The sequence below is a fragment of the Epinephelus fuscoguttatus genome, linkage group LG4 (assembly GCF_011397635.1).
Source record: "Epinephelus fuscoguttatus linkage group LG4, E.fuscoguttatus.final_Chr_v1".
Taxonomy (NCBI): domain Eukaryota; kingdom Metazoa; phylum Chordata; class Actinopteri; order Perciformes; family Serranidae; genus Epinephelus; species Epinephelus fuscoguttatus.
In genome coordinates, this window is record NC_064755.1 from 8,027,974 (window position 1) to 8,054,576 (window position 26,603).

Genomic DNA, 26,603 nt, shown 5'->3' on the forward strand with positions numbered 1-26,603 from the left:
CTAGCTAGCTAACTAGTTAGCTACCCACATCAGCATACTTTCTTTTGTTATAGGCCTACCTGTCATTGAGAAAAGGACCTTAATACATTGAAAGAACATTAAACTATGATATTGCAATGGTTATGTTTTTTTTTTTCTTTTTTGTTTATTATTGCAGAAAATACATTTATGGGTTTCATTTGTTGCTTATTCAGCCATCTTGTCATTCATTTCTCATAACACTTGGTATAGAGTGTGCCTCTGAAAAACCTCCATTTGCAGGGCCATGCAGCCCTAACACTTCACCCTATTCCTCTGTCCCAACAAGAAGATCAGGACACCATGCACCTAGATGTGACCACGCAAAAGAGAGTGAGGGCTCAGTGATAGGGGCAAGGGGTATATAGGGATTGGGCCTATGTTTGTTTTTATTCAATTTTAAGTATACTTTTATGATAAACTGGGCAATAGTGTTTAAATTGAAAAATACACACACACACACACACACACACACTAACACATTAATTCAATAACTGAGTTGTGTAATCTGCCAGTTTCTGTCATCATTGTTTTCCTCTTGTCCTATTTTCCTTACCTAATATACGCATCTCTTCAGGATGAAATGACATTTTCCCGATGGGGTCGTCTTCAGGTTCTGTATAGCACCTGTTATTTTTAGTCATGTTGCTTCTGTTGTTTGCTACACACTCACACACAGCAGGTCCAATACAGAAAATAACAGCGCTGAACAATTCCACATGTAACACATTTTTGTATGGTTTGCAACACTCACACTTTGTGATGTATTTATTTTCAGTACACAGCACAGCTTACAGACTAGAGACTTACTTTAAAGTGTACTCAGCAACATCTTCAGCACCACAGACAGCCGACATTAAGAAGCTCTGAACTGCATGCTCGTGCCCTCACTCTGAAGTGTTGCTTTGGGAAATGCGTGTAAATTTAAGAAAAACACTCCTAGAGAACACACTGAACTTCTTAGAGTGATCATTTTGAGAATTCAGGGCGTCGCTGTTTTGTGTGTAACTAACAGTTTTTGGATGTCAGTGGAATTCTATAGCACTGTTGCATAAGCTGTAAGATATCAGGCTTGCTACACAGGTTGGTCAAAATCAACTGATGGCATTGGTGTGGTAAGAGTCTGATTCTAATGAAAACAAAAAGACTAAATAACACCTGTGCTACCCAGAGGTGGAAAGAGTACTGAAAATTTGTACTCAAGTACAAGTACTGTTACATTGCTTAAATTGTACTCAATTACAAGTAAAAGTACTGGTGTTTAAAAAATACTTAAGTAAAAATACAAAGTACTCTTCTCAAAAACTACTCAGAGTATTAATTACTTTTAACTGATGGATGTTTTATTGTGTCGTCAATAGCAGGCATTCGATTCGATTCACCTGTATAAAATATCAAAAACAGCTCAACTTATACAGTGAAATTACTGCAATGATATGCCTATTATGAGGCAAGAGTGTAAACACATGGCACACACATGAATACATGGGGCTTGCTGACTCCACAAGAGTCACAGCTTTCCAGTCAGCCCCAATTTATCCAACTGTAATACTGTTTAAGAACCCCAATATGCAGGAATAATGAAATAGAATAGGTGAAATTGCATAAATACCGCACGCAAAATAACCGCGTGGGTTTTGCACAAAACTGCAAGGGATCAGAGTGAAGTGGATGTGTCTGTAAAGGGGTAACGCTTATCATACGAAAACATCTGGTATATTGAAGTAAGAGAACAAGGGACCCCTTGCTTGTGCCCTGTTTTCCATGCTAAACATTAGCCTGAATTTGGAGCACTATTTACCCCCCTTACCGACAAGCTAACATGACATGGTTAATTTTCATGGTTAATGTTTCATATAACATAGCGTCACTCTAGCACAAAATATAGGCCTGCTGAATGTAGGCCTGTGAGTATTAAATGACTACAGATTTAATTTATTGTAATGACGGTGGTTGTCCAAATATTAAGCTAAAACATTTCTAAGAACTGTAGCTTAATTATGCATGTACGCACGCGCACACTTTAGCTAGCTCCATCTTATTTTAATATCAGGCAAACCATTGGCAGTGACAATATCTTTGCAGACTTATCTTAGCCAAACTAATAACCAGTGCTTAATTTGTAAAATTAATAAGTAGGGGAACACTTTGGGCCTCTGAGAGAGCAGTGTTCCCCCACTCCCAAAAGTGGGGGAACATTTTTCTAAGCGGCACCCGAGCCGCCTCACTGCGCGACTCCGAATGGAATAGTTGTGACATCTAGTGTTGTCACAGTACCAAAATTGGGACCCACGGTACAATACCAGTGAAAGTATCACGGTTCTGAGTAGTATCACGATACCACAACGAAAATGAGGCAGATGTGCCTTTTGTCATTTATAAAAAGATAAATCACTTTTCTATAATACATCAATGATATTTCAATGGAATAAACTACTTACTGACTTATTCATACTTCAAAAACAGCATCAATAAGTGATTAACATAGGGGGGATCAAAATAAAATAAATAAATAAAATAAAAATCAACCAGCCACCCTCCTCCCCTGACAAGTCCCTTCATAAATAAAGAACAGTCCCTAAAGTGCGGTGAGGTTTGTAGGCCGTTATCTGCCACAGAGAGAGAAATGTGAACAGCTCATTTCTCCTCTGACACGCCACATACCTGTGTGCCGCCACGGCTCGGTTGTCCAGGTACTACTGGGCAGTCATGACACCAACGAAAGAGGAAATTACTGGACCTAGAGTCGGACTTCTCTGTCGCTGGTGAGCCATTATGTTGCGACGCGGAGGTCACAGGATTTGCGTGGAGCGCATGGACACTCACCCTTGGCTTCTTTGTCTCCAAATCTTCAGTCCATAGATTAGAGCTACTCCGCTGTGTAGGTATGTTACCGCCAGACACCTGTGCCTGCTGCAGCGGAGTTGTCCTTTCCTTACGTCATAGATTAATTGGCGCGGTCGTGATTGGACAGCCTTATTGGCTACAAAGATGCAGATGAAAGGTTTGAATATTAATTCAAATTGTGGGTGTAGTCAGTAGCGACTTATGATTTTAAAAGTAGCGAAGTAGATTACATGGTGTAAATTGTACTCAAGTATAAGTAAAATTACACACTTGAAAAAAAACCTCATAAAAGTACAAGTACCCAAAAATCTACTTAATTACAGTAATGTGAGTATTTGTAATTCGTTACTTCCACCCCTCGTGCTACCCCTTAAGTGTCATTTTGTCCAGAAAAGTGCTGTTATATCAAATAACTAATTACAGCTGAAGCCAGTAACATATTGATTAAGCAGAGAGAAAATGTGTGTCTCATAAATGTGTCATGGTTGCACTGTTCAGATCAACACACACAGTTGCCACAGCTGTCTTGGTTTCACACATTCACATGGTGCTAAAATCAGTTCACCATGTGGTTCCCATTAGACAGGAAATCAGAGATGTTAATTGTTTTTAATGTCATGGTGTGATGGGAATAAAAACACTGAAATGTAATGTGTGGCAATAGGTTTAGTTTATTCTTACAGCAATATCTGGCTGGATCTTACAGACTGTGTAGGAAAGGTAAGAAGTTACTCAGGATGTGGATCGGTCACAATCAAGTATGAGAACTTTTGTATCATAAAAAACAAACACCAAGCCCTTCAAGTTTTTTTTAAAGTTGCTGCTACATACAGTATGTGCTCCTGTCTGAACATCACTGCTGAGAAACTGTCATTGTTCATTACAGTCTTTTCTTTGCTCTGTGTTATGTCTATCTGTAACTCTGTGTTCTGCTCTCTCACCTGAACTCCCCAGTCACCTCAGCTCATAATACAAAATCAACACAGTCAGGCTCTGCTTGCCACACTATAGCCACACAGTACTCACTGAAGAATCCGACATGTCACATTCATCCATTCTCTCTGCTAAATTATATAGTACCTGAAAATGCATTCAATTTCAACTCAGTATTGTCTTCTTTTGTGAACATGGATATAAAATGTCCATGAAGTTAATTTACTTTGCATCATCCTTCAGTGTCATGTGAGTGTTAAGACTCATGTAGCCACATCGTCTCCTACCATTGCAAAATATGTAGCACTTTTTTTTTGGTGAAGACAATGCTGCAAATGTAATATTTTGTGGGACATGAAATAAACAGCAAAAAAAAGTAAATGTATTGCAACCAGCTGTGAAAATGTTGTGACAGCTGGTATTGTTTCTTGAGCTGAGATCAAAATTAAGGTTGAGTTCAAATATGGGTGTGGTCCGAGCTAGCCGGCTGAAAGTAGGGGTCACAGATTGCTGTATTATAGCTGATCCCATTGCAAGGTGTTTTCGAACTAGATGTGAGATATGACTTTGTTCATCTATAGCAAATGAAAATTGTTGTTTAAGGACATGAACAATAGCTAGCCTAATAGTCTATCTATCTGTGTTTTGGGAATGAGTGAGCATTCAAAAACAATTTTACAAGTTTAAAAATGATGGGGAAATTCAGAAATTATGCTTTTTAATAACCTGTTCTAATGTCGGTTGATTTGTGTGATGTGTGCTCCAATTGACCTATGGCTAACAGTCCAGGAAATCTAGCTCATTTTGGACCCCAAAATCAGACTAATTGTAAGAGATTTTTTTTCACCCTACATCATTTCTATGAGGTGTCCAGAACAACATACTAAAAGTCCTAAGAAATCCTAGTTGCGGAAATATGTAGCACAGTCCATAGGGACTTGGGCTGGGAACCAGAGGGTTGCCTGTTCAAGTCCCCGTCCGGACCAAATATGAAGCGTGGACTGGTGGCTGGAGAGGTGCCAGTTCACTCCCTGGGCACTGCCGAGGTGCCCTTGAGCAAGGCACCGAAACCCCCAACCGTTCGGGGCACCTGACCAAGGCAGCCCCCTCACTCTGGCATCTCTCCACTTTGTGCATGTATAGGTCCTGTTTGTGCATGTGTGTGTCTTTCAGACCTGTGTATTAATGACAAAAAAGAGTGAAAAAATTGAATTTCCCCTCAGGGGGATTAATAAAAGTATATAAAATTAAATTTAAAAAATTAAATTAAAATGTGTGCCAATATGGCCGTACAACAATACACCCAAATGGGCTTGTCTTTTTTCTTTTACTCCTATCACAATGAAACTTTCCAGAATGAAAGTAAACATTAAAAGTAACATTTTTTGTATTACAAGTTTTTTTAAAAATGAATTTGAATATGCAAATGAGCTCAAAACTCATTAAAATATAGCCTAAAATACACCCCAATAGGCTAATTTTTCCCTTAACTCTCATCACAATGACACTTAACACAATGAAAGTATACATGAAAAGTAACAATTTTTGTATTACAAGTTTCTTCGGAAATGAATTTTAAATATGCAAATGAGCTGTGTAAAATATGTCAGGCTATGACCCCCCTGCCCCCACCCCCGCAGACAACATTCCAAATATACAGTGGTGGAAAAAAGTTTTCGGACACCCCATGCATTTGTGAAATATTGCATTAAGAATCACTCTTAGGTCTTTAAGTGCAATTTCTTTTAGTACAGTCACAGCCAAAATACTAAATAAATCCTAAAAAAGCCATTAAAAACTTAAAATTGATTGGTTCCATAAAAATACATAAGAAATTTTGAGTATTGGGTCATTTTGGTACCAGTGATGAAGGCCGTTCTTTTTATTAAAAGACACAATTTTTCGTGTCTACATAAAGCCAGCACATTTGAAAGTTCTTCAGACACAAAGATGGCTAAAACAAGGAACCTAACGCAGGAAACACGCTTGAAGATAAAGATTCTCAGCCAGGAAGGGTACAGCTGCCGCCAGATAGCCAGGAAGTGCAGATGCAGTCCTTCAGCAGTTGGATACGCTCTGCAGAAATACAGACGAACCAACAGCTTGGAAGACAAACCAAGATCTGGGCGTCCAAGAGTTTCTTCAGCAAGAAATGGCCGCATCCTGATCCGCATGTGCAGGCAAAACCGCCGAATGACATCACAGGAGCTTCAGCAGCAGTGGTCAAACCAAACTGGTGTCCAGTGTTCCACCCGCACTGTACATGGCTGACTTTTAGATCATGGCGTAAGGTCCTACAAGGCTATCAAGAAGCCCCTGATCAATGAGGGACAGAGGTTAGCCTGGCGTCGTTGGGCCCAGGCACACAAAAACTGGACAGCCAGGAATTGGAAGAAGATTTTGTGGTCAGATGAGTCCAGTTTCCAGCTTTATCTTCCTCCTACTAATGTGAGGGTACGCAGAAGGCCAGGCGAGCATTATCTCCAGCATGTACAGTACCTACTGTCAAGCATGGTGGAGGCAGTATCATGGTTTGGGGATGCATGAGTGCTGCTGGTGTTGGTCATCTCACTGTCTGTGATGGCACATTGAACTCTACCAAGTATTGTACCATTCTCCAAACCCACATGCTCCCTTCTGCGCGTGCACTGTTCCGTTGAGGTAAAAACTGGATGTTTCAACAAGATAATGCCCCTTGCCACACATCCAAGGCCAGTAGAACTTGGCTGCAGGAGCACAGTAAAGAATTAAAAGCAGTAATTCAAGAAGAATGGGACAAGATTACCCCTCAACAGTGTGAAAGGCTCGTGGGGAACATGCCAGCCAGGATTAGAGCTCTACTATGTGCCAATGGCAGGACTACTAAATATTAATTTGATGATGTGATGGTTTATTTATTTTTTGTTCAGTTTTGAACTCATTCTCTGTTATTTGTTGACTTTGATACCGACAATGTTGAGAACTGACATAATGAAACTGTCAAGAATTTAGTTTTGTTAGTTTTTCTTGTAAACAATAAACAAAAAAATATAATTTGTATTTGTTTGTATCTGTCTAATGCAGCCACACCTTTGAAAACACAAAAAAGATTTTTCCACAAATATTTCATGATAATATTTGAGATTGTGTAAAATTTTAAGGGTGTCCGAAAACTTTTTTCCACCACTGTAGAATAAATCACATACGATAATGTGGTGATAACATTTTGTGCTGGTAAATTTACAGATTGTTTGCAAGATATTGTTGGTTAAGATTAGACATTGTTGCTAAAGATAGGCTAACAATTGCAGGCAGTGCAATGATTAACTCGTACACAGCACGTCTAGCTGAAAAACCAGACAGAGCTGACAGACACACATTCACCAATAGCAGACAGCACAATGCAGAATGCACTTTGCACCAATTTGGCTATACACAATAGCAGATAGCATCCCTGAACAGCGAGTATCATAGGGGAAAATAACAAACTGAATCAAAGTGGGAAACCTAGCCAAGTGGGGGAAAATTCAACTCCAATAATCAATCAATTCAATCAATCAATTTTATTTATAAAGCCCAATATCACAAATCACAGTTTGCCTCACAGGGCTTTACAGCATACGACATCCCTCTGTCCTTATGACCCTCGCAGCGGATAAGGAAAAACTCCCCCCAAAAAAAACCCTTTAACAGGGAAAAAAATGGTAGAAACCTCAGGAAGAGCAACTGAGGAGGGATCCCTCTTCCAGGATGGACAGACGTGCAATAGATGTCGTACAGAACAGATCAGCATAATAAATTAACAGTAATCCGTATGACACAATGAGACAGAGAGAGAGAGAGAGAGAGAGAGAGAGAGATGTGACAGTAGCTTTATTGAAAGTAATAATATTATAGTTATAGTTCTGGCTACTGTGGTACAATATGTTGAAAGTATATATTAATATCTGGCAGTATACATGTGTGACAATAGTCATATGTGTATAATAACAGTAGAAGTATGACTAATGACTAATGATGGCAGCAGCAGGAGGCATCCGGCAGGACCACGGCAGCAGCACAACCACACACGTCACGCTGTCCAGGCACCGCTGCGATATGAGTTAATCTGAGAGACAGTGGAGCACAAAGGCTCCGGAGAAGAAGCCGAGTTAGTGACATCCAGAATGGCCGAGTTAGCAAGATGCAGTAATAGAATACAAGAGAGAGAGAGAGAGAGAGAGAGAGAGAGAAGGAGAGAAGGTGCCCGGTGTATTATAGGGGGGTCCTCCGGCAGACTAGGCCTAAGTCAGCCTAACTAGGGGCTGGTACAGGGAAAACCTGAGCCAACCCTAACTATAGGCTTTATCAAAGAGGAAACTCTTAAGTCTAGTCTTAAATGTGGAGACGGTGTCTGCCTCCCGGACCGTAACAGGAAGATGATTCCACAGGAGAGGAGCCTGATAGCTGAAGGCTCTGGCTCCTGATCTACTTTTGGAGACTTTAGGGACCACGAGGAACCCTGCGTTCTCAGAGCGCAGTGTTGTGGTGGGATAATATGGCACTATGAGCTCTCTAAGATATGACGGAGCTTGACCATTTAGAGCTTTATAAGTTAACAGTAGTTTTTTAAATTCAGTTCTGGATTTTACAGGGAGCCAATGCAGAGAAGCTAAAACAAGAGAAATATGATCTCGTTTCTTAGTTCCTGTAAGTACACATGCTGCTGCATTCTGAATTAGCTGGAGTGTTTTTAAGGACTTACTAAAGCTACCTGATAATAGAGAGTTACAGTAATCCAGCCTTGAGGTAACAAAAGCGTGGACCAATTTTTCTGCATCTTTTCGGGTCAGGATAGGCCTAATTTTCGCAATATTACGCAGATGAAAAAATGCAGTCCGTGAGGTTTGTTTTAAATGAGAATTAAAAGACAAATCTTGATCAAATATTACTCCGAGGTTTCTTACGGTAGTGGTAGAGGCCAGAGCAATGCCATCTAGAGAAACTATGTCATCAGATAAAGAGTCTCTGAGTTGTTTGGGGCCAAGAACAATAACTTCAGTTTTGTCTGAATTTAACATCAGGAAATTGGTGCTCATCCAAGTTTTTATGTCCTTAAGGCAGTTATGGAGTTTAGTTAATTGATTACTTTCTTCTGGCTTCATCGATAAATACAACTGAGTATCATCCGCATAACAATGGAAATTTATAGAGTGATTTCTAATGATGTTACCTAAAGGAAGCATATATAGAGTAAATAGGCTAGCACTAGCAAATTCAATTCATCTTGTTGCCAGACAAACACTGTTTATTTCTCCAGAAACCCAAACTCAACTTCTTTATTAATTCACACTACCTCTTTTTGTAACTATAAACAAGTGTTTCGGACCAGGGTTACACTTTGGGCTTCAACCCTTGTTTGGCTATGCACTGTGTATGAGAAGTAGCTAGCACCTGCAAAATCTATTCACACTGTTGGCAGGACACCACTCTTCATCTCTCCAGAAACTCAATCTGGACATTTTAAGTTACCAATTCTTTTCTAAATTTTTGGCCCCAAACCAAAACTGGCGTGAATCGAAGTTGGTTAGTGACATTTCCAGGAGAAAGAGTGCACACTGAATGCCGCCGTAACTACTGTAAAGCAGAAAATATTGTATGTGATAATGTTATACCATCTTTGCAACAACCAGTGCGACTTATAAATTTCCGCTCTGAACAAAACTTCAATTTTTGAGAGCATAGAAGCCAGTCCAAAAGTTGCATTGCCGTCACCCATTGGCAGTAGGATGGTTGGATGAAGATTTTACAGATGTATTCGTCATACATATGAATGGTGTTTTTGAGGTAATTCTATGAAATCACAATATTTTGATGAAATGGTTCATGAAAGTCTTATCGGTGTGTTTGATATCATAATGAAAAACATCTTAAATATAATACATTTTGTGGAAAAACAAAAAACAATTTTCATGATATGCAAATTAGGACATATTCAATTAGTGTTGAGCTAATTTGCATATTCAAACTCATTTCCAAAGAAACTTGTAATACAAAAATTGTTACTTTTCATGTATACTTTCATTGTGTTAAGTTTCATTGTGATAAGAGTTAAGGGAAAAATTAGCCTATTGGGGTGTATTTTTGGCCATATTTTAATGAGTTTTGAGTTCATTTGCATATTCAAATTCATTTTAAAAAAAACTTGCAATACAAAAAAATGTTACTTTTCATGTTTACTTTTATTCTGGAAAGTTTCACTGTGATATTAGTAAAAGAAAAAAAATACGCCCATTTGGGTGTATTGTTGTATGGCCTCTTGGCACACATCTAGGATTGATGAGAATTAAACATATTTCCGCAACGAGGATTTCTTAGGACTTTTAGTATGTCGTTCTGGACACCTCATAGAAATGATAAATGGTCTCTTACAATTAGTCTGTCGTAAAAGGCTATTTTGCCTGGACTATAAGTCCCGCCCTCAAACGCGAGGAGCCAATCACAGTGCGTATAGCCATTCCCATACACTCGACATTCTCTGTCTGGACGTTCATTGAAATGCATTACAGAATGTCAGTTTTGTTCGGTTTTATGAGCTTTTTCTGATAATTGAAGTTTAAAAATGGTCAAATGGTCAAATGGGGTACATGCAACTCCGACACAAGGTATCCTGAGAGGCTGGGCGATGAGGTCTATTTTTTACCCTTTCCTAAACCACATCTCAACCGAGAAAAGTGTCTCCTTTGGATAAAGTTGTGTGGTAACGTTAGACCACAACATCAACTCAACGTGAATAAGATTAACAAGGATGTCTACATCTGTTTTAAGGTAAGTCAACATCGTGTTTGAGGCAACATATTGTCACTTTGCTGGAAAGAAATATAAAGTTATCTTTAACATCTCTAGCTAACGTTAGCTAAAGTTAGCCTAATGTTAGCTCCTAGCTGCGTTGTTCATCATGTCACCTTGTTTGCTGGGAGTTCATTAGCCTATTTTGTTGTAGTTTTTGTACTTTAGTGATCGTACACCATTGTTAGCTGTTGTCCAAAGGGCTCTAGTTAAGCTAACGTTAACTTCTGGAGCTTAGCTTCATTAACTTATCTGTAATCGCAGAGATAACAAAGGTTGGCAAACGTTATGCTGAATGATTCAGTGTAAATGCTGCAGCACCAAACTAACGGAGAGACACTCTTGGTAAAGATGGTAAAAATGCCGTTATCCTTTTCTCTTATTCTGGGCCAAAAACCTTAACTTCAGTGGCACTTTAACTTGTTGTCTTTGATGGTGACAGCAACGAGATGCAGTTCACAAGCGTACACTGTGATCTGTAAATTCTGGCTTGTAATTTAAGCTTTTCATTGACCTTCTTAACGATAAAATGATTAATATATCCCTCCAATGTGTAGTTTAGGCCCTTTTGTTTACTTCTCAATGACATCTGATCGTTATGTCCCCAAAAATCATCAACTGCCTCCTGCGAAATGCCGTGTACTGTGACACCTGCCATAGCGCCAGTCACTGAATGTTGATAGTTTGTCCAAGTGAGTGGAGGGGGGCGTGGCTTAGCCATAGGTCAATTGGTAGCGTCAATGAGGTGGGTGCACTGCTAGGTAGACGGGTTGGATAAACTCTCCAATGGATTTCGATGGGGATTTTCTGGCTGATAGGTGGGTATACTGTAGAAAGCCAGAAAAAGAGGTGGGTACACCACTACTCCACTGGCTCCAAGGCATCATTTCTGTGGTGGCACATCTGCCAACTAAACACACTGTCACTGACAGTAGAAGCAGAGCTGTTTGGGTTGGTCATGATCCGCAACCATGAACTGTGGGAAGAGCAGAGGCTTGTGGATTTCCCTCTTTGTTTCGAGCTTTGTAGTTGGAGCAGCTGATAACAGCTCAGCCCAGCCAAGAAGTCTGTTACAACTGGACTAAATTTCATTGAAAAGTTTGTGTTTTACATTATAGCCTTTATTTCATGTATTTGAGTTGTGTTTTTTAATTTACATATAAAAGGTTCCACAGCATCTCCAAAACATAGTATATTTACATAAAAGTGCTTAATAATTAAAATCTTTTACATCCATGACAGTATTATACATACATGTGTTTACAAGTGGGATGCCACTGCAGAAATGGTGGCTTGTATGCTTCCACCTACAAGCTGGATTTGTCCGTAGAGCCATTAAGCAAGAACCACTTTTTTTTTTTTACCCTAATTATGTAGAGGAATGTGTAAGATCCCCTCCAGACATAATTTACCAGTATGAAAATACTGCTTGGAATAATAATTTGTACCTGATGTGATTTTTCTACAATAAAAAAATATCAAGAACCTTATCAAAAATACTTGAAATTACATTCTCTCCCTTTTTGTCATTGAAAAATCCAGAATCTATGAATAAACAAATGTAACCGATTTCAAGGCTTCTTTTCAGTCTCAGTGTATGTGCACCAGAGCCTTTAAGTTTACCACACTTATGTACATAAATTGCATTTTGAACCATGACTGGCTTCACATCTTACACTTCTTAAACTCAGATTTGAGTACAGAGACTTTCCTCCTTCAGCACATTAAGATGAAAACATCCTTCTAATGCCGAACTAGTCTGCACATACATGATTCTGCACAGTGAAGGTCAAACATCCAAGAGAATTAACAATAAACTGGCAACTAAAATGGCGATGGTTAAGGTTAGGTCAGAATAATGTTATATTTGACATATTATTTGACCGGGCGGCACGATGGTGTGGTGGTTAGCACTCTCACCTCACAGCAAGAGGGTTACTGGTTCGATCCCGGGCGTGGGAGCCCTTCTGTGCGGAGTTTGCATGTTCTCAGCATGTGTCAGCGTGGGTTCTCTCCGGGCACTCCGGCTTCCTCCCACAGTCCAAAGACATGCAGATTGGGGACTAGGTTAATTGGAGACTCTAAATTGTCCATAGGTGTGAATGTGAGTGTGAATGGTTGTCTGTCTCTATGTGTCAGCCCTGCGATAGTCTGGCGACCTGTCCAGGGTGTACCCTGCCTCTTGCCCGATGTCAGCTGGGATAGGCTCCAGCCCCCCCGCGACCCTCAAGAGGATGAAGCGGTTAGAAGATGAATGAATGAATGAATATTATTTGACCATAAGTGCTGTATGAGACAAAACAAAACCAAGGTTGTTGGTGTCCCACACTTAAGTTCTGATCAGACCGAGTGCATTTTGCAGGTTGCTGCTTGTAAGGCAACCACAGAATCCTGTGCTTAACCTTAGCTTAACTGCCATTTTGCTAGGAGTAGGATCAGTACCTTAAAATCTGCATAAAATATGGGCAGGTGGATGGCACTTGAGGACTGGACACAGGAAAACGGACATTGTTTGGGGTACTCGAGTAGCCTGGAAATCCAGACCCAAATCTAGAAAGATTTAGGGTCTGGCTATGAGTAATGCAAATGGCCCAACTCAAGGGGCGGCACCAAGCATGCATTTGAAAATATCACTGCACACAATTAAATAACACTACAACCAATCAGAATAATACACGGGGTGACGTATCCAGAGTGCTACCATAATTCACATCCGTAGTCATCTTGCAATGTTTACTGACTGATTCCGGACTTCGTTGTCGCAGTGCTGTCGTCATCTGTTTAACTCGTCTCTGGCCTGCCTATATCAGATACACCGATGTGATTGGTGCAGCTCGGTTCCAACGGCATGGGTAATGAGCATCATTACTGATTACCAGAGTGACTCGCTGAGCAAATTCAAATTGTGCTCTCGCAAGAACTCTGGATTTCCAGGGTAGTACTCGAGAGCCTCAGAAAAATAATTCACAGGAAGTACAACCAGCTGGTCCAGGAGCCTCGTCTGGATGATGGTCAGTTCAAGGCTTATTTTAGGATGAGTCAGGGACAGTTTGACAGTCTGCTGTCAACTGTCTGGCCTAATTATGGTTGGTAAAATGATAGGAAGTAGTTGAGGCTACAGGCTCTTCAGATATATCTTGCAGGTTGCCCAGAGTGACGATGAAAGTGAGCTAACGTTGGCTTAAAAGACCAGTCTGTTGGATTTAGGGGGCTATATTGGCAGAAATGGCATACAATAAGTCTTTGTCCTTCAGGGCATAATCACCTGAGAGTAAAAATCCTTGTGTTTCCTTACCTTAGAATGAGCCATTTATATTTACATAGGGAGCAGGTCCTTGTTTACAAAAATTGCCATGTTGCATCGCCATATTTCTACAGTAGCCCAGACTGGACAAACCAAACACTGGCGCTAGATAGGGCCATTCAGGTTTTCGCGCCAGCCACCATATTTAGAAGCCTGCAACAAGCAGTGTGGGGAAAAACACTGATTTGTAACATGAAACAGCTTTATTCAGTGTTTTTACAGGTTTAAGATTCTTGGTCTGTTTGTTTTGCAGAGGAAGAGTCCTCATTTCAGCTCCCAGTAAAAACCTTGTGAATGTCTGAATCAGGATAAAGGTAAACACAATGTGGTGGGCAAACCACCCATCTCCAACATGGCAACAATGCTGGAGATTTACTGATTTGTAATGCGATATTGCTTTATGAGTGTTTTTACTTGTTTTAATCATCTGGTCTGTTTGTTTTGGAGAGGAGGAGACCTCTGTTGATAATTCAGCTCCAGCTAAAATCCTCCTGAATAACACTCAAGGAATTCTAGGCAGAAGAAGGTTCAGCTGGTTGCTGTCTGCAGTCCTCACTGCTTGACGCCACTAGATCCCCCTAACACACTTACACACTTTACCTTTGACCCAAACCATGTACCTTACCACTTGTGCCTCTCAATTTATCCGACTGGACAATGAAAAAAAAAAAGACACACACAAATGATGTCTGCCGCTTTTCAATCTGAGTTAAAGTTTTATTAAATCGAGGTGTTCAGGGTACTCCTGCAAAAATGCAAGGCCCATAGTGTGGAAAAAGGTGAGGCACTCAGCCACGCAAGCTCATCAAGCAAAATCCTTCATTCTCACTGGGTGTGGTCACATGATAGCTTCTCATTCAGAATGAAATAAATCTGAATGAAATTAAAAGTTTTTCCAGGTAGTTTACATGGGAAATATTCATTCCAAATGAGGGTTTACACGGGAGATCAGTTTAATCGCCTTTTAGTTGCCTGTATTCGGTTCCATGCAAGGTTTGGGGCAGGGAAGATTTGTGATTGGACAGGGGATGTTACGTGTTCACGTTTACCGGAAGAAAACACTGTAGTCCTCGTTCTGGATAACAAGGTGCTTGGCAACGCCATTCTTAGTGCCTTTTTAGGGCTTGTTTTGCTTACATTCTTGAAGCAGCAGTACGACAACCTTGTTCTGCTAATGTTTTGACTGTTGAGGAGGAGAAGGGAGGCAGAAGACCGTGCTGTGGCGAATGGAAACCAGCGAGTGCAACGAGTCCGGCTGCTCCATCTCAGCCCATTGCTATGCACGCTATATACGTCATCATGCCAGAAGGGCAAGGAAACAAGCATGCACAGAAAGACCAGAATGAATTTAAAGAGGAATGAGTGTACACAAGTGCGAGAAATTCTTTCCTTCGGAATTAGAAACAGAATATTCCAGCCCCTTACATCGGAATGAATTTTCAATCGTGTTGGACATTTTCATTCCGAATTAGGTGTTTACAAGATCACTTTTAATAAATGAACTTTCATTCTGAATGAAAAGGGAATTAAACTGTCCATGTAAACGTACTCACTGAAAGCAAAAACCTGCCCCAGGCTGCTAAAACTTACTCTGTCTGATCAGGGCCTTATCCTCGAAAATGTTAGGAGACAAAGTAAAATACTTTTCCAAGAAGTGTGTCATTGAAGCCTAAAATATACACTTATGAAAGAAATGATGAAACGACTTAACATCTACACACAATAGAGAAGAAGACACTAGTTTTTACTTTGAAGAATGACTATGCCTTAAAGAGTCACTCTTCATACAGACACGGCATGATGTTTTTACTTTGCTGATTTGGTAAAAAACAAAAGTATTTTCCCAGACATGCAAAAATCCACATAGAAATATATACTAGATGGTGTGTTATATTGTGTTGTTCTGGGAATATATATTTTTTGCCATTCTTTCTTTTTACGTAACATACTTGGATTTTCATAACTTGTGAGGTTTTCACCCTGAAGAATTTTATCTCTCTTTCTGTCTGAAAGTGCTGTTTGACTGACTCGGGGTGAGATAAAGGGGAGAGCCTCAGGGACTTGGTGTCAGATGATCCAAAAATGCTAGAGATCAAGCTACCATGGATGCGTCTGCATTTGTGTGTGACCTGGGGAAGTGGTGAGCTGGGTGGAGGTCAAAGGTTATCTGGGGTCAAAAGAATTGCTTGTCTGTTCTTTTTTTTTTGTCTAGATGTCAGTCTGAGTCGCTCTCCTCTGGTCTGTCTTGGTGACTGTTTATCTGCCCTCGTACCCATCTGGCTAGAGTGAGAGAGCAAGAGGGGCCAAAGTGTGTGTGGCAGCAGGAAGTTTGACAGTGAGAGAGAGAGTGTGTGTGTGTGTGTGTGTGTGCGCGCGTGTGTGTGTGTGTGTGTGTGTGTGTGTGTTCTTGGCAACTGTAAATAAGTGTGAGCACATTTCCATAGAGCTGAAAATATAATGCTGCATCAGACCCAACTGTCAGCTTTCTCTTGACATTGAGAGGAGAGGGGAGATGGGAGGACAGAGGAAAGGAGAGGGGAGAGGTTAGAGAGGAAGAGAGGAGGCAAGAGAGGTGAGGGAGACAGGAGAGAGGAAAGGAGAGGCAGGAGCAAGGGGAGGAGAGAAGCAAAGAGAAAGAGAAGAGGAGAGAAGAGCGCACACACACACACACACACACACACACACACACACTTTGTTTGCTATGCGGTGACCTGCTGCAGACAATTATGTCTCCTTCGCTCTGCCACAATCAGATTACTGCTGGAGGACAAGGCCTCTGGACCTGCTGCTGTGAGGGAAATGAACACACACACCCACAAGTACACACACTCTCTCTACCTCTGTCTCTCTCACACACGCACATTCCATCATACACACATACACTCAAACTGGCGTAAATGCTTAACAGGAAATGCTGCGAATGAGTTAACAGATTTATAAAAAATAATTTCAAAGAAACAGAAAAATATGATTAAAACACGTCGTGAGAAAATTACTCTTCTGGCATGAATATGAAATAGCGTGATTATAAAACACCACAATCCCCCTTCTTTATGCAGCACTTGTTGGATATTTTGAAAATAAGAAAGACTGCAGATAAGAGGATGCAGATATGGTGTATAAAGCAGCTTTGAAGTTATTGGTATATGTCAATGAAATAAATGTAGTAAATAAATTCAACAGGACAATGCTAGGACAAGACTACATGGCATTTTTGTATTTTGAAATGGTCGCTGTGTCAGATTAGGTGATCAGCGTTTTTACTGCAACTTGGCTGAGAGACCTGGCAGACTGCACGTTGTACCCTGACTAGTCATTGCTTGCTGTATTCTACATCTTGTGTGATGTACATGGACAATAAGTAGTAAGATAATTCACTAAACAAAGTCCGTGGACTTACTCTACTGGACGGCACCAACAGAGGCTGTTTGCACATGTAAAGATGGTTTTATGAATGGAACTATTCATATTCATGTGACAGTGAAGGTGGTCTTTTTCCTTCCCAGTCAATAGAAAGAGGGTATAATGTGCACAGGACTGATTAATTTGGTATACTGTAATGCTGCTGACACGAGGGTGACAGTCAAATTGTTACAGCTTCACTGAAATGAAATAAAACATGACTGCACTTCTGCTCTGCTGTTTTCTTATTTGTGCATAGAAGAGGGCTCCTGTGCTCCTGTGAGCCAACATCTAATGACAAAGTAGTCAAGAGAAAGCAAAGAAATTTCCACATCATCATCTTTTTGTCAGGCTATCAGATGCATGGGTGGGTTTTATTCCACTATGACACAATAAAACAAACAACAGATAAGCCTATTTTTATGCTCATTCTCATTCCTAATGTCTCTTATCTGTCGGCGAGCTATTACTGTCCTGATTTCATGTGACGCAAACAGGCACACAATGAAAGGCATTACAGTTGCCACATGTGAGTAACCAAATGTACGTAACGACGATCAATCATCAATAAAAATAGCTAAACAACATTATTTACCAGGAAGGTCTAATGATAACTAGAATTATTAATTGCAGTTGTATGCCTTCGCACCCCAGCAAGTTTCTGTTACAGTTTTACCAATTCGGTATCTGACCAAATGTCTACCCTTCTGTTCCTGAGGTGTGCTTTTGATTACTGGGCAAAAAATTATTTTATGCAGAACATGATGATGTCACAGTAAGTTGACCTTTGGCTTTTTATATATAAGATATCATCGTTTCAACATTTTATCTTATTAGCTTCAGCTATTTTGAGATATGGTGCTCATGAGAATGAGAAAGAGGGATGGACGGAGGGAAGGAGGGATGGACAGATGGGTGGACAACCTGAAAATATTTTGCCATTATACCACAGGTGTTGCCGGTGTGGAGACATAAAATCTGTGCCTTTGTGAGATCACACTGACCTTAACCTTTGACCTACAAGCACCAGATTCTAATCAATTTATTCTTCACTTCAACTGGAGGTTTGTGTCAAATTCCCTCAAGGTGTTCTTGAAATATCACGTTCATGAGAATAGGACGGACACACATACAGACAGACAGATGGACAGACAGATATATACTTGCTCAGATATCAGCATCAGCCAGCATCTTCATGTATTGACAAACCTTCAGCTGTCCTTGAAATACACAGTTGAGTTTTCTTTTTGCTTATTTAGAGTTGAAACAATTACTTATTAAATCAATTAGTTTATCAACATAGAACCAGCCAACAGTTTGATTGGTCACTGAAATCATTTATCTAGCAAATATGTCAAATGTCACGTAAATCTTTAATTTCCTCTAGTGAAAATGCTTTCACTGGAAATATGATTTGTTACAGACTCATTAGAGCCCCTTCAATTTACAAGAATAGTTTGACATTTTAGAAAATACCCTTATTCACTTTGTTGCCGAAATTTATAGGAGCAGGTTTCCTCACCAATGAAATGATAAAAAATTTAAAGAAAAAATTTGCTTTGCTACAAAAGGCAACCACGCATCACTAATCATTAGCAAACACTGTTCTGTCTCTATTTCATTATTTTACATATATTAAAAATTAGTAAACTATAATGTAATATGAGTGTTACATAGGCTATATCACTGTTGATTGTTAAGAGTTTTTGTAATGTGTTAGTATGTCATGAAAAAGTCATATGCTGGCACTCAGTCATCAAAACTTTTAGAACCCCCCTTAAGATTTTTGTTTCAAAATAATCTGAAATGGTCAGTTTAGCTGTTAAGTTTATAAAACTTTCTCCTGGGGGAAATCCACCTCAGACAGGTTGGGTTGCAGAAGGTGTCCACTAAAAATGGAAAAAAAAAAAAAAAAAACCCTTTATATTGGTGTTTCATGTTCATTGTTGTGGAGTAGGGTAGTGGCTGAAGTCAGCTCCTTATGTCACTTTAGAAATGCAGATAGGATACGTATGAAACGTAAGCCAACATTTTCTTCAGGCGATTGAGCAGGGCTGCTGGCTGTAGCTTCATTTTTATGTTACTGATCTTCTCATTACCTCCGAGGATGTTAAAACTCTTTCTCCACTTAAACCAAGTAGTTTTACTTGCCTAAGCCAAAGCAAACATCAAACATAAAACAGCAGAAAAAAACATGTACGTGTGCTTTCAGAAGGTAACGTCTCTATGCAAACATATTTTGTTGTTTAGTTTGGAGGAGTTAGAGTCTGCGAACCACAGCCTCCTGAAGTAAAACCAGACCGTGACAACTCTTAGCGGTGGATCACTCGGCTCGTGTGTCGATGGAGAACACAGCTAGCTGCAATAAGTAATATGCAGGACACACTTATCATCAATACTTGAAACACACCTTGCGGCCTGTCTGAGGGACACTTGGCCAACCATTTCCGTGGTTGGGGCTGTCACAGGTACCTGATGCCTTCGTCCCCCTAAGTGCAGAACAGTTGGCGGGATGCCCGTTGCATCAGTGCTGCCCCCGCTCCAGTGACAGAGACAGTGAGATATAAAAACAGTGACAGAGACTGTGAGATACAAAAACACAAAGAGAGACACCTCTTTGTGTTTTTGTTGAAAGCTGCTCCTGGGAAGTAAGATGACTCCAGTTTTTTCCACCATAATTAAGAGTAAAAATGCTGTCTTATATTTATGCCAATACAGTATTTGGCAGTTAAATTGAACTAAAAGAGAAAAAAAAAATGTGACAACAGAAAGCTGAGAGAAAAAGGGAATGTAGAAGAAAGGAAGTGCCACTGAGACTGGTCTGAACAGAGGGGGAGAGGACAGCAAGTCAGACACAGGCAGCAGAGGGATGTTGGAGAGAGGAAGATGTGCAAAAGAGGACGGACAGGAAGGAGAATCAAGCGGCGGGAAAGCGAAACATAAAGAGAAGAAATGTCAGATGAAGGGGGGAAAAGAAGAAGAGGAGAAGAAGAGAGTGTGAGCAGGAGGAAGGAGGGATCTGGAAGAAGAGGGGAGATGATGTTGATGTTTGCTTGTTATTCCAGCTCTAATTTTCCCCCTGGAGCTCATTAGAGTCTGGAGAGAAACGAACCACAAAACCTTAAAAACCAACAGAGTGGAGAGGAGAGAGAGAGAGAGAGAGAGAGAGAGAGAGAGGGAGGGAGGATATGCATCCAAAGGAAATAAAACATAAACAAATGGAAAAGGAGGAAAGAGAGAGAAAAAGGGACAGGGGAGGCAAAGAAACAAGGAGCCCTAATCGATTAGATTTAGGGAGAATAAGATAAAGAGAAACAGAAGAGATTATAGTATAGAGGAGACAATAACAAGAGAGACACATATAGCGAACACCACCCACCATTACACACCAACACACCTGGGGCTGTGTGTGCTTCTGTTTGCTCTCAGAAGTTATGCCAGCTTCCACAAAATAAACTGCCAGGCCAGGCTTAAAGGAGGTTTAAGAAAAATAAAAGTACCATTTAAATTTTATTGATTTCATCAGAGCAAATAAATAAGAAAACAGTAGATAAATTGATTTGATTGATAATAATAATAATAATAATAATAATAATCATAATAATAATAATAATAATAAATAAAATACCTTTTTAGCGGTAGGTTTTTTATATAAGTAGTAGTCTCAGCTTTTTCGCCACAACTTGGTTTGACCCAAAACAAAAACAAGAAGCATGTTTTTAATCAGAAGAGCAGAACGGCAGCCTCAGATTTCCACACACAATCACTAGTAAGTTTCTCTTAGAATATTTTTTTCTTTTATATAACACTGAAGTACGGAAATACAGATATTATAGTCATCAACCAGATTCAGTTTTCAGTATTAGTATTATCATTATTATCATCATAATACCAGTAGAATAGAAATGGTGGCTTAGATTTCGATATATTTATATATCCATTTGTATATATACTGTGTAAATTTATATATATGTATATATGTATGTACATATACATATATATGTATATATATATTATAGAGTTCGTGGTTGTAAGTTGGTTTCAGTGTCCAAAGTCCAACATTGAAGAAAAGCAAGGAAGGATCCGTGCTGGGAGGCAAACGAGTACAGCAGCAGATAAAGTACAGACATGAGGAAGGAGAGGGAGATGGAGCATTGAGGGAAGGAAGAGAGAGAGGTGAGTGAGGGGATAACAGAAGTATACAAAAAAGAAGAGAGAGAAATCTGCACTTGTGGGTAAACAGCATAGTTGAAGAGAGAAGAGGATCCTAGAGAGGGAGGCCTACAAATCTGAGAAACAGCAGCGGTGATAGAGGGAGAGAAACAGCCTGAGGGAGGGGGAGATGAAGGTGTGGACAGAGGATGGTGGGACAGGATGGGGGGGGTGGTTCGAATATTTGCGTAGCTACCAGAGAGATGACAAAAACACTGAAGGAGCAAGGTACAGCAATACTTTCAGTGTGACTTGTATTGTTACCAAACTTAGGTTCACGTGGTATAGTCACAAGAGAGTTAAGTATTGCGTACACGGCTGGAGATAGGGGTTTTATTACGTCTACATTTAACAGTTTACCTGAAATTCCTGTTATTGTAACCTGTACATATACGTCATACTTTTGCTCCATACATTTTCAGTAGAGAAATGTAAAATTGCATTTTTCTGTAATGTTTTTGGAAAGATTGTGCTTGCAGCATATTAATCAGGGATACTCAACTTGCTTTGCGCAGGGGACACTTTTGCAAAATCACAGATGCCCAAAGGCAGCTAAGAAACAAACATTAATAATGTTTATCAGTGTGTATATATATATATATATATATATATATATATAATAAATGAATTGCCTGTCTCCAGTCTCTCAACTTTTGATGTCCTCACTCATCCTTGCCGAGAGGCAAATCCAGTGGAAGCAGCCTTGTGCAGGTCAGGTGTATGAAGGGGTGCCTCTAGGATTTCAGGACATTTGGGGCTTAGCAGAAACCTCTGTTGGGGGGTCCAGGGCAACCACCCCAGTCACTTTTTGATAAACAAGCTCTACTTTGATGCTTTTTTCATGTACTCTAGTACATTATTTACATTCAAAGTACAAAAAATGATCAGTTTATTTTCATTGTGAATAAGAAAATGGTAGGTGGGCCAGTCGGAATCCTATTGCAGACCAGATCTGGCCCACAAGCTACAAGTTGAGTATCAGTGTTCTAGATGGCAGATACCAACTCTGTCTCCTCCTGTCTCCTTTAGTTTCTATACTACTCGTTTGTTTTAGTGATTACACTTTGTACAGAAGCATAACTGCTGCCTGGAGTATAGTAGAGAGCGCTACATTTCAACGCATTCTTACTCCCAGCTCATCAAATACTGAAGCCTGATCAGTGGCACGTCACACCAAAATATGACCAACTAGGTACTCCTCCTGCATCAGTTTTGCAGTAGGAGTAGCTGCTAGATTAATGCATACAGTCTTTTTCAAAATAAACTTATAATGTAGGTAAAAAAAAAAGCTGGAGAGTCAGTGCAAGTAAAGTTTATAACTACTCTCTTTTTTTTTTTTTCTTTTTTTTTGTTATGTTGTCAAACAAGGAGTCTGCCAGTGTAGGCTAATGTGAGTGAGAGGAGGAAAGTCCAGAGTGAGTGATTAGTTAACCGCAATGATCGCATCATCTACACTTATCAGTGGGCCCTTTAGAGATGAACTGCGCATCACCTGGAAAGTGGACAAGAGCAGGCAGCTGTAGTAGGAGGCGGTGACAACAAGCTGCGGTCAAGTCGGAGGCTGAATCTAAATATCCACCCTCTGGACTTGCAGACTGAGCCCTCACAGACTTCAGCTGTACATAGTGTGACGTATTTACTGTCATCACGTAAAGTCTGCGTGAACAGAGGCTGCAAGCGGCTGATAGACAACCTTCGCAGACTGTTGTACTCGTTGCCATGGAAACGTTGAACTAACGCTGCTGTCATATTCATGTCATATAAGTTGATGAATAGTGCCTACTCATCTGTTCCTGAAGATAACAAGAAATAAATCCCATGTATAGACTTTTTTGTGACTGAACAAAAATGTATTAATATATCTCTATATAACAGGCTACACATGTTCAAAAACAGAAATGTTTGTAAATAAGGACACGACTATAACTCAATAAATTGGGCATTACTTACACACATTACAGTCATTAAAATATTATCAGTATCCTATATCAGTTTGTTCTTAGCCCCCAGTTGTTTTAATTATGATGGATTAATTTATTAAAATGCTTTACAGGCGCTCTTTAATTTATGTTCATGGTTCAACCTCCATTTTACATGAATTCTCATGTAAATCAGCATCATATCAGTTTGCTGTTGCCTTAACTACAGAGGCTAAATAAATGTGTCTGACTATTAATATTTTCAGAGGAAAAAAACCCAAAACAACAGGTTTAATCAAAGATCTGTCAGATATAGTCGAGGCTTCACATCTGTACAGTTGTTATTTTAAGAATCCTCACATCCCACGGACCACAAGTATCTGTCATGCTAAATACTTAAATAATTAAAACAGTCAAATGTTAATATAAACTACATATAGTTTACAATACAGTTAAAATGTGAATAATTGCATTGCAGGACCATTTAACATGTGCCCCTAAATCTGACTTTTTGTTTCACGTGGGACAAAGTTAGCTGGCTCCTGACTGAAAGTCCCAAGTTTGTTTGACCCATCCACTCCCACCTGCCCTGCGCTGACTCTCTCCTACTTTATACTATGGCAGTTGCCCAGAGCATCAGAAAATTATGCCACCTGGGGCGTCTCATAGTCTTCATGCTCAAGGGTGCCTCTGTGGGTCGGTGTCTGATGCCAACAGGCCACTGACTGGAATTTGACGAGTTGGGAGTGAGGCTGGGTTGTACTTTTTGTACCGCACATGGGTTGTGTGGTGGAGGACTTCAACACCGGACAATAACAAACTGTCTTGGTATCAGAGTTTTCCTAAAAGCTAATTATTATGAGAACTATAAAACACAGCTTTACAGGGAATGCAAATGTGTCCCAAGCACCTGATTTTGTGATCAGAGTTGAGTATTTCCCCTATAAAAATTCTGGTTTGGCTTTGGGATAGAGGCTGATCCAAAATCAGTGCAGTTGATGTCAAGCATGGGAAAAAAACTACAAATAAAGCCACAGTAAATGGGAGGGGAGCAGTTCTTCAAGAAACATTCTTCAAAGCTTATGTTAATAGAGGTCATGAATGAATGAATGTGGAGGAGGGAAAGGGGGCTTTACACTCGGGCTTTAGAACACTCTGGAACATATAAATGATCAATTGCGTCTTTCAGCTGAGAATAAAAAAAGTTTTGGCTGTCCAAAGCTGCAGTCAAGCCACAGAGAAAACAGAGGGAGGAAAGGGTGGATGAAAGGATGGGTGAAAGGAGGAAGGGAAGTGAAGAAGCTGGCCATACACTTTCATGTACCAGCTTCATATTTCTTCTCTCATTTTACCATTGTATAATCGTTCTATGTCATGCTCATACACCTCTCTAACATCCCCATCCTTCCTCTTCCCTCCTCCCTCTGCAGCATCCCGAACAGAGTCCGTTGTTACGTTTCCTCTGCTTTTTCTTCTTTTCCACCATCTTATCCGTGTCCTTTTCTCTTTCCCACACCCCTCTTCTTCCTCCGACTGCCTTTTCCCCTGTCGTCATCATCACACTTTCCATCCTCCACCAGCTCCTCCTCCTTGTTTCCACCCCCTGCTCCTCCTCTTCCTCTCGCTCTTCCTCTACATGGGGAACACCAGGAAGCCGGAGAAGGTGGAGTATTTCCATCCTCCCATTAGGTTTCCTCTCTCCAGTTTGAGGTAGGCCCGGTCTCCCTTCTCCATCTGGATCAGAACCCCATTACTGGCCGCCTCACGCGTCACATCCTGGTCGCCAGCAAACGCTGAAATCACCGGCCAGCCGTTGTGCATCAGGCTCACCTGAAGGAGACGGGAGAGGACAGATAGTTTATAGAATGAAAAGAGGATAAAAGAACAACAGGGACATATTTTTAGACTTTCTCGTTGAGCTGCAGGATTTAAAAAAACAAAATTTCATTAGCAAGTATGTGCAGAAATGCATGTGGTTTATGATAATACAATGGAATATAATATTTGCATGGAGCAGCTTTTTACTGTGCAGTCATTATCAATAGATATATCATGTGTTCTTACCTTTTTTTCAGTTACCACTTGGAGGAGATTTAACAGTGACTTAGAGAGACATTCACACACAAAGACACAACAGACCCACACTGTTTCTGACTCAACAAATGTTTCAATGGGGAATAACATCTTCTTCTTACAAAGAGAAGTAGCTGTCAGCGATGTGTCCCCTCCCTTTCCCAGGCCAGCCAACATACACACCAGACGACGGCTTTCATCACTTCTCTTTTGAGCAACAGCAGAAATACAAGCATTCCCTGGATTTGCTTCCCCCGTATGCTTCACTAAGAAATGGTTTTATGCTACCCCTGGCATCCATGCAGTGCTAAAACAAACTGAAATGAATTTTGCAGAAATGTCTGTTTATGCAGGATCACACTTTATAAAACCTGTGAGATTACTCGGCTTCCTGCAAGCAAACTCGCTGTACCTTGATAAGAAAGGTGGAACAACACGGGGTTTGTGTTCTCCTGCAGTGGTTGTATGCTACAAGACTGTGACTATGTGATGACTGATTTAGCTTCAGGAGGGGGAGAATATGAAAAACATTTTTTTGTCAGTTATGTCATCCTGCTTTGTAAATTGAGGCTCATATTCTAATTCCTCTGTAAATGTGATAAATGGTATTTCTGGTTTAAGACTGCCAAAAAGCATGAACTATTTATGAAGGATCACTGATTTTGACAAATGTTATGTCTGCAAAAGTTCTGATCTGATGCCCCGCAAGACAACATAATCTGGCTTTGCCCTCCAAAATCAGTATAAATCACAATTGATGAATATGGTGTGACAGTGCTGTGATTAAGGTTTGATTAGGTTTAGGTACAACAGGGTGCTGCAGGGAAAATGTTTTTCTGTAGGCTGATGCAGATGTTACTGTCGCCCTGGTTTCGTCATCAAAAAGCCAATGGGATTTTTTCATTGGGTTTCAGATTATTGCAGAAAATAACCTCTGGGACAAACAAAAGTTCATGATATTTGCACATTTTTTCAGCAAGATAATCTTCACAATGTAACACCACTTTAATTATTTCTTAAGCCCACATGCAATTGACAGACGTAAAAGGCTAACGTTTGGCTTTAAACTATCTACATTACAGTTGCTT

The 26,603-nt window shown here is 40.2% G+C and overlaps 1 protein-coding gene across 1 annotated transcript in view; it reads right to left on the bottom strand.

Moving 5' to 3' along the window:
• Window positions 1-20,952: 20,952 nt before the first annotated feature.
• Window positions 20,953-26,603, bottom strand: part of cbln1 (cerebellin 1 precursor) — a 31,203-nt gene continuing 25,552 nt past the window's right edge. The window contains exon 3 of the mRNA XM_049575196.1: window positions 20,953-25,272. Coding sequence (XP_049431153.1) covers window positions 25,075-25,272 — 198 coding nt within the window. The 3' untranslated portion in view covers window positions 20,953-25,074. The remainder of the gene's footprint in view (window positions 25,273-26,603) is intronic.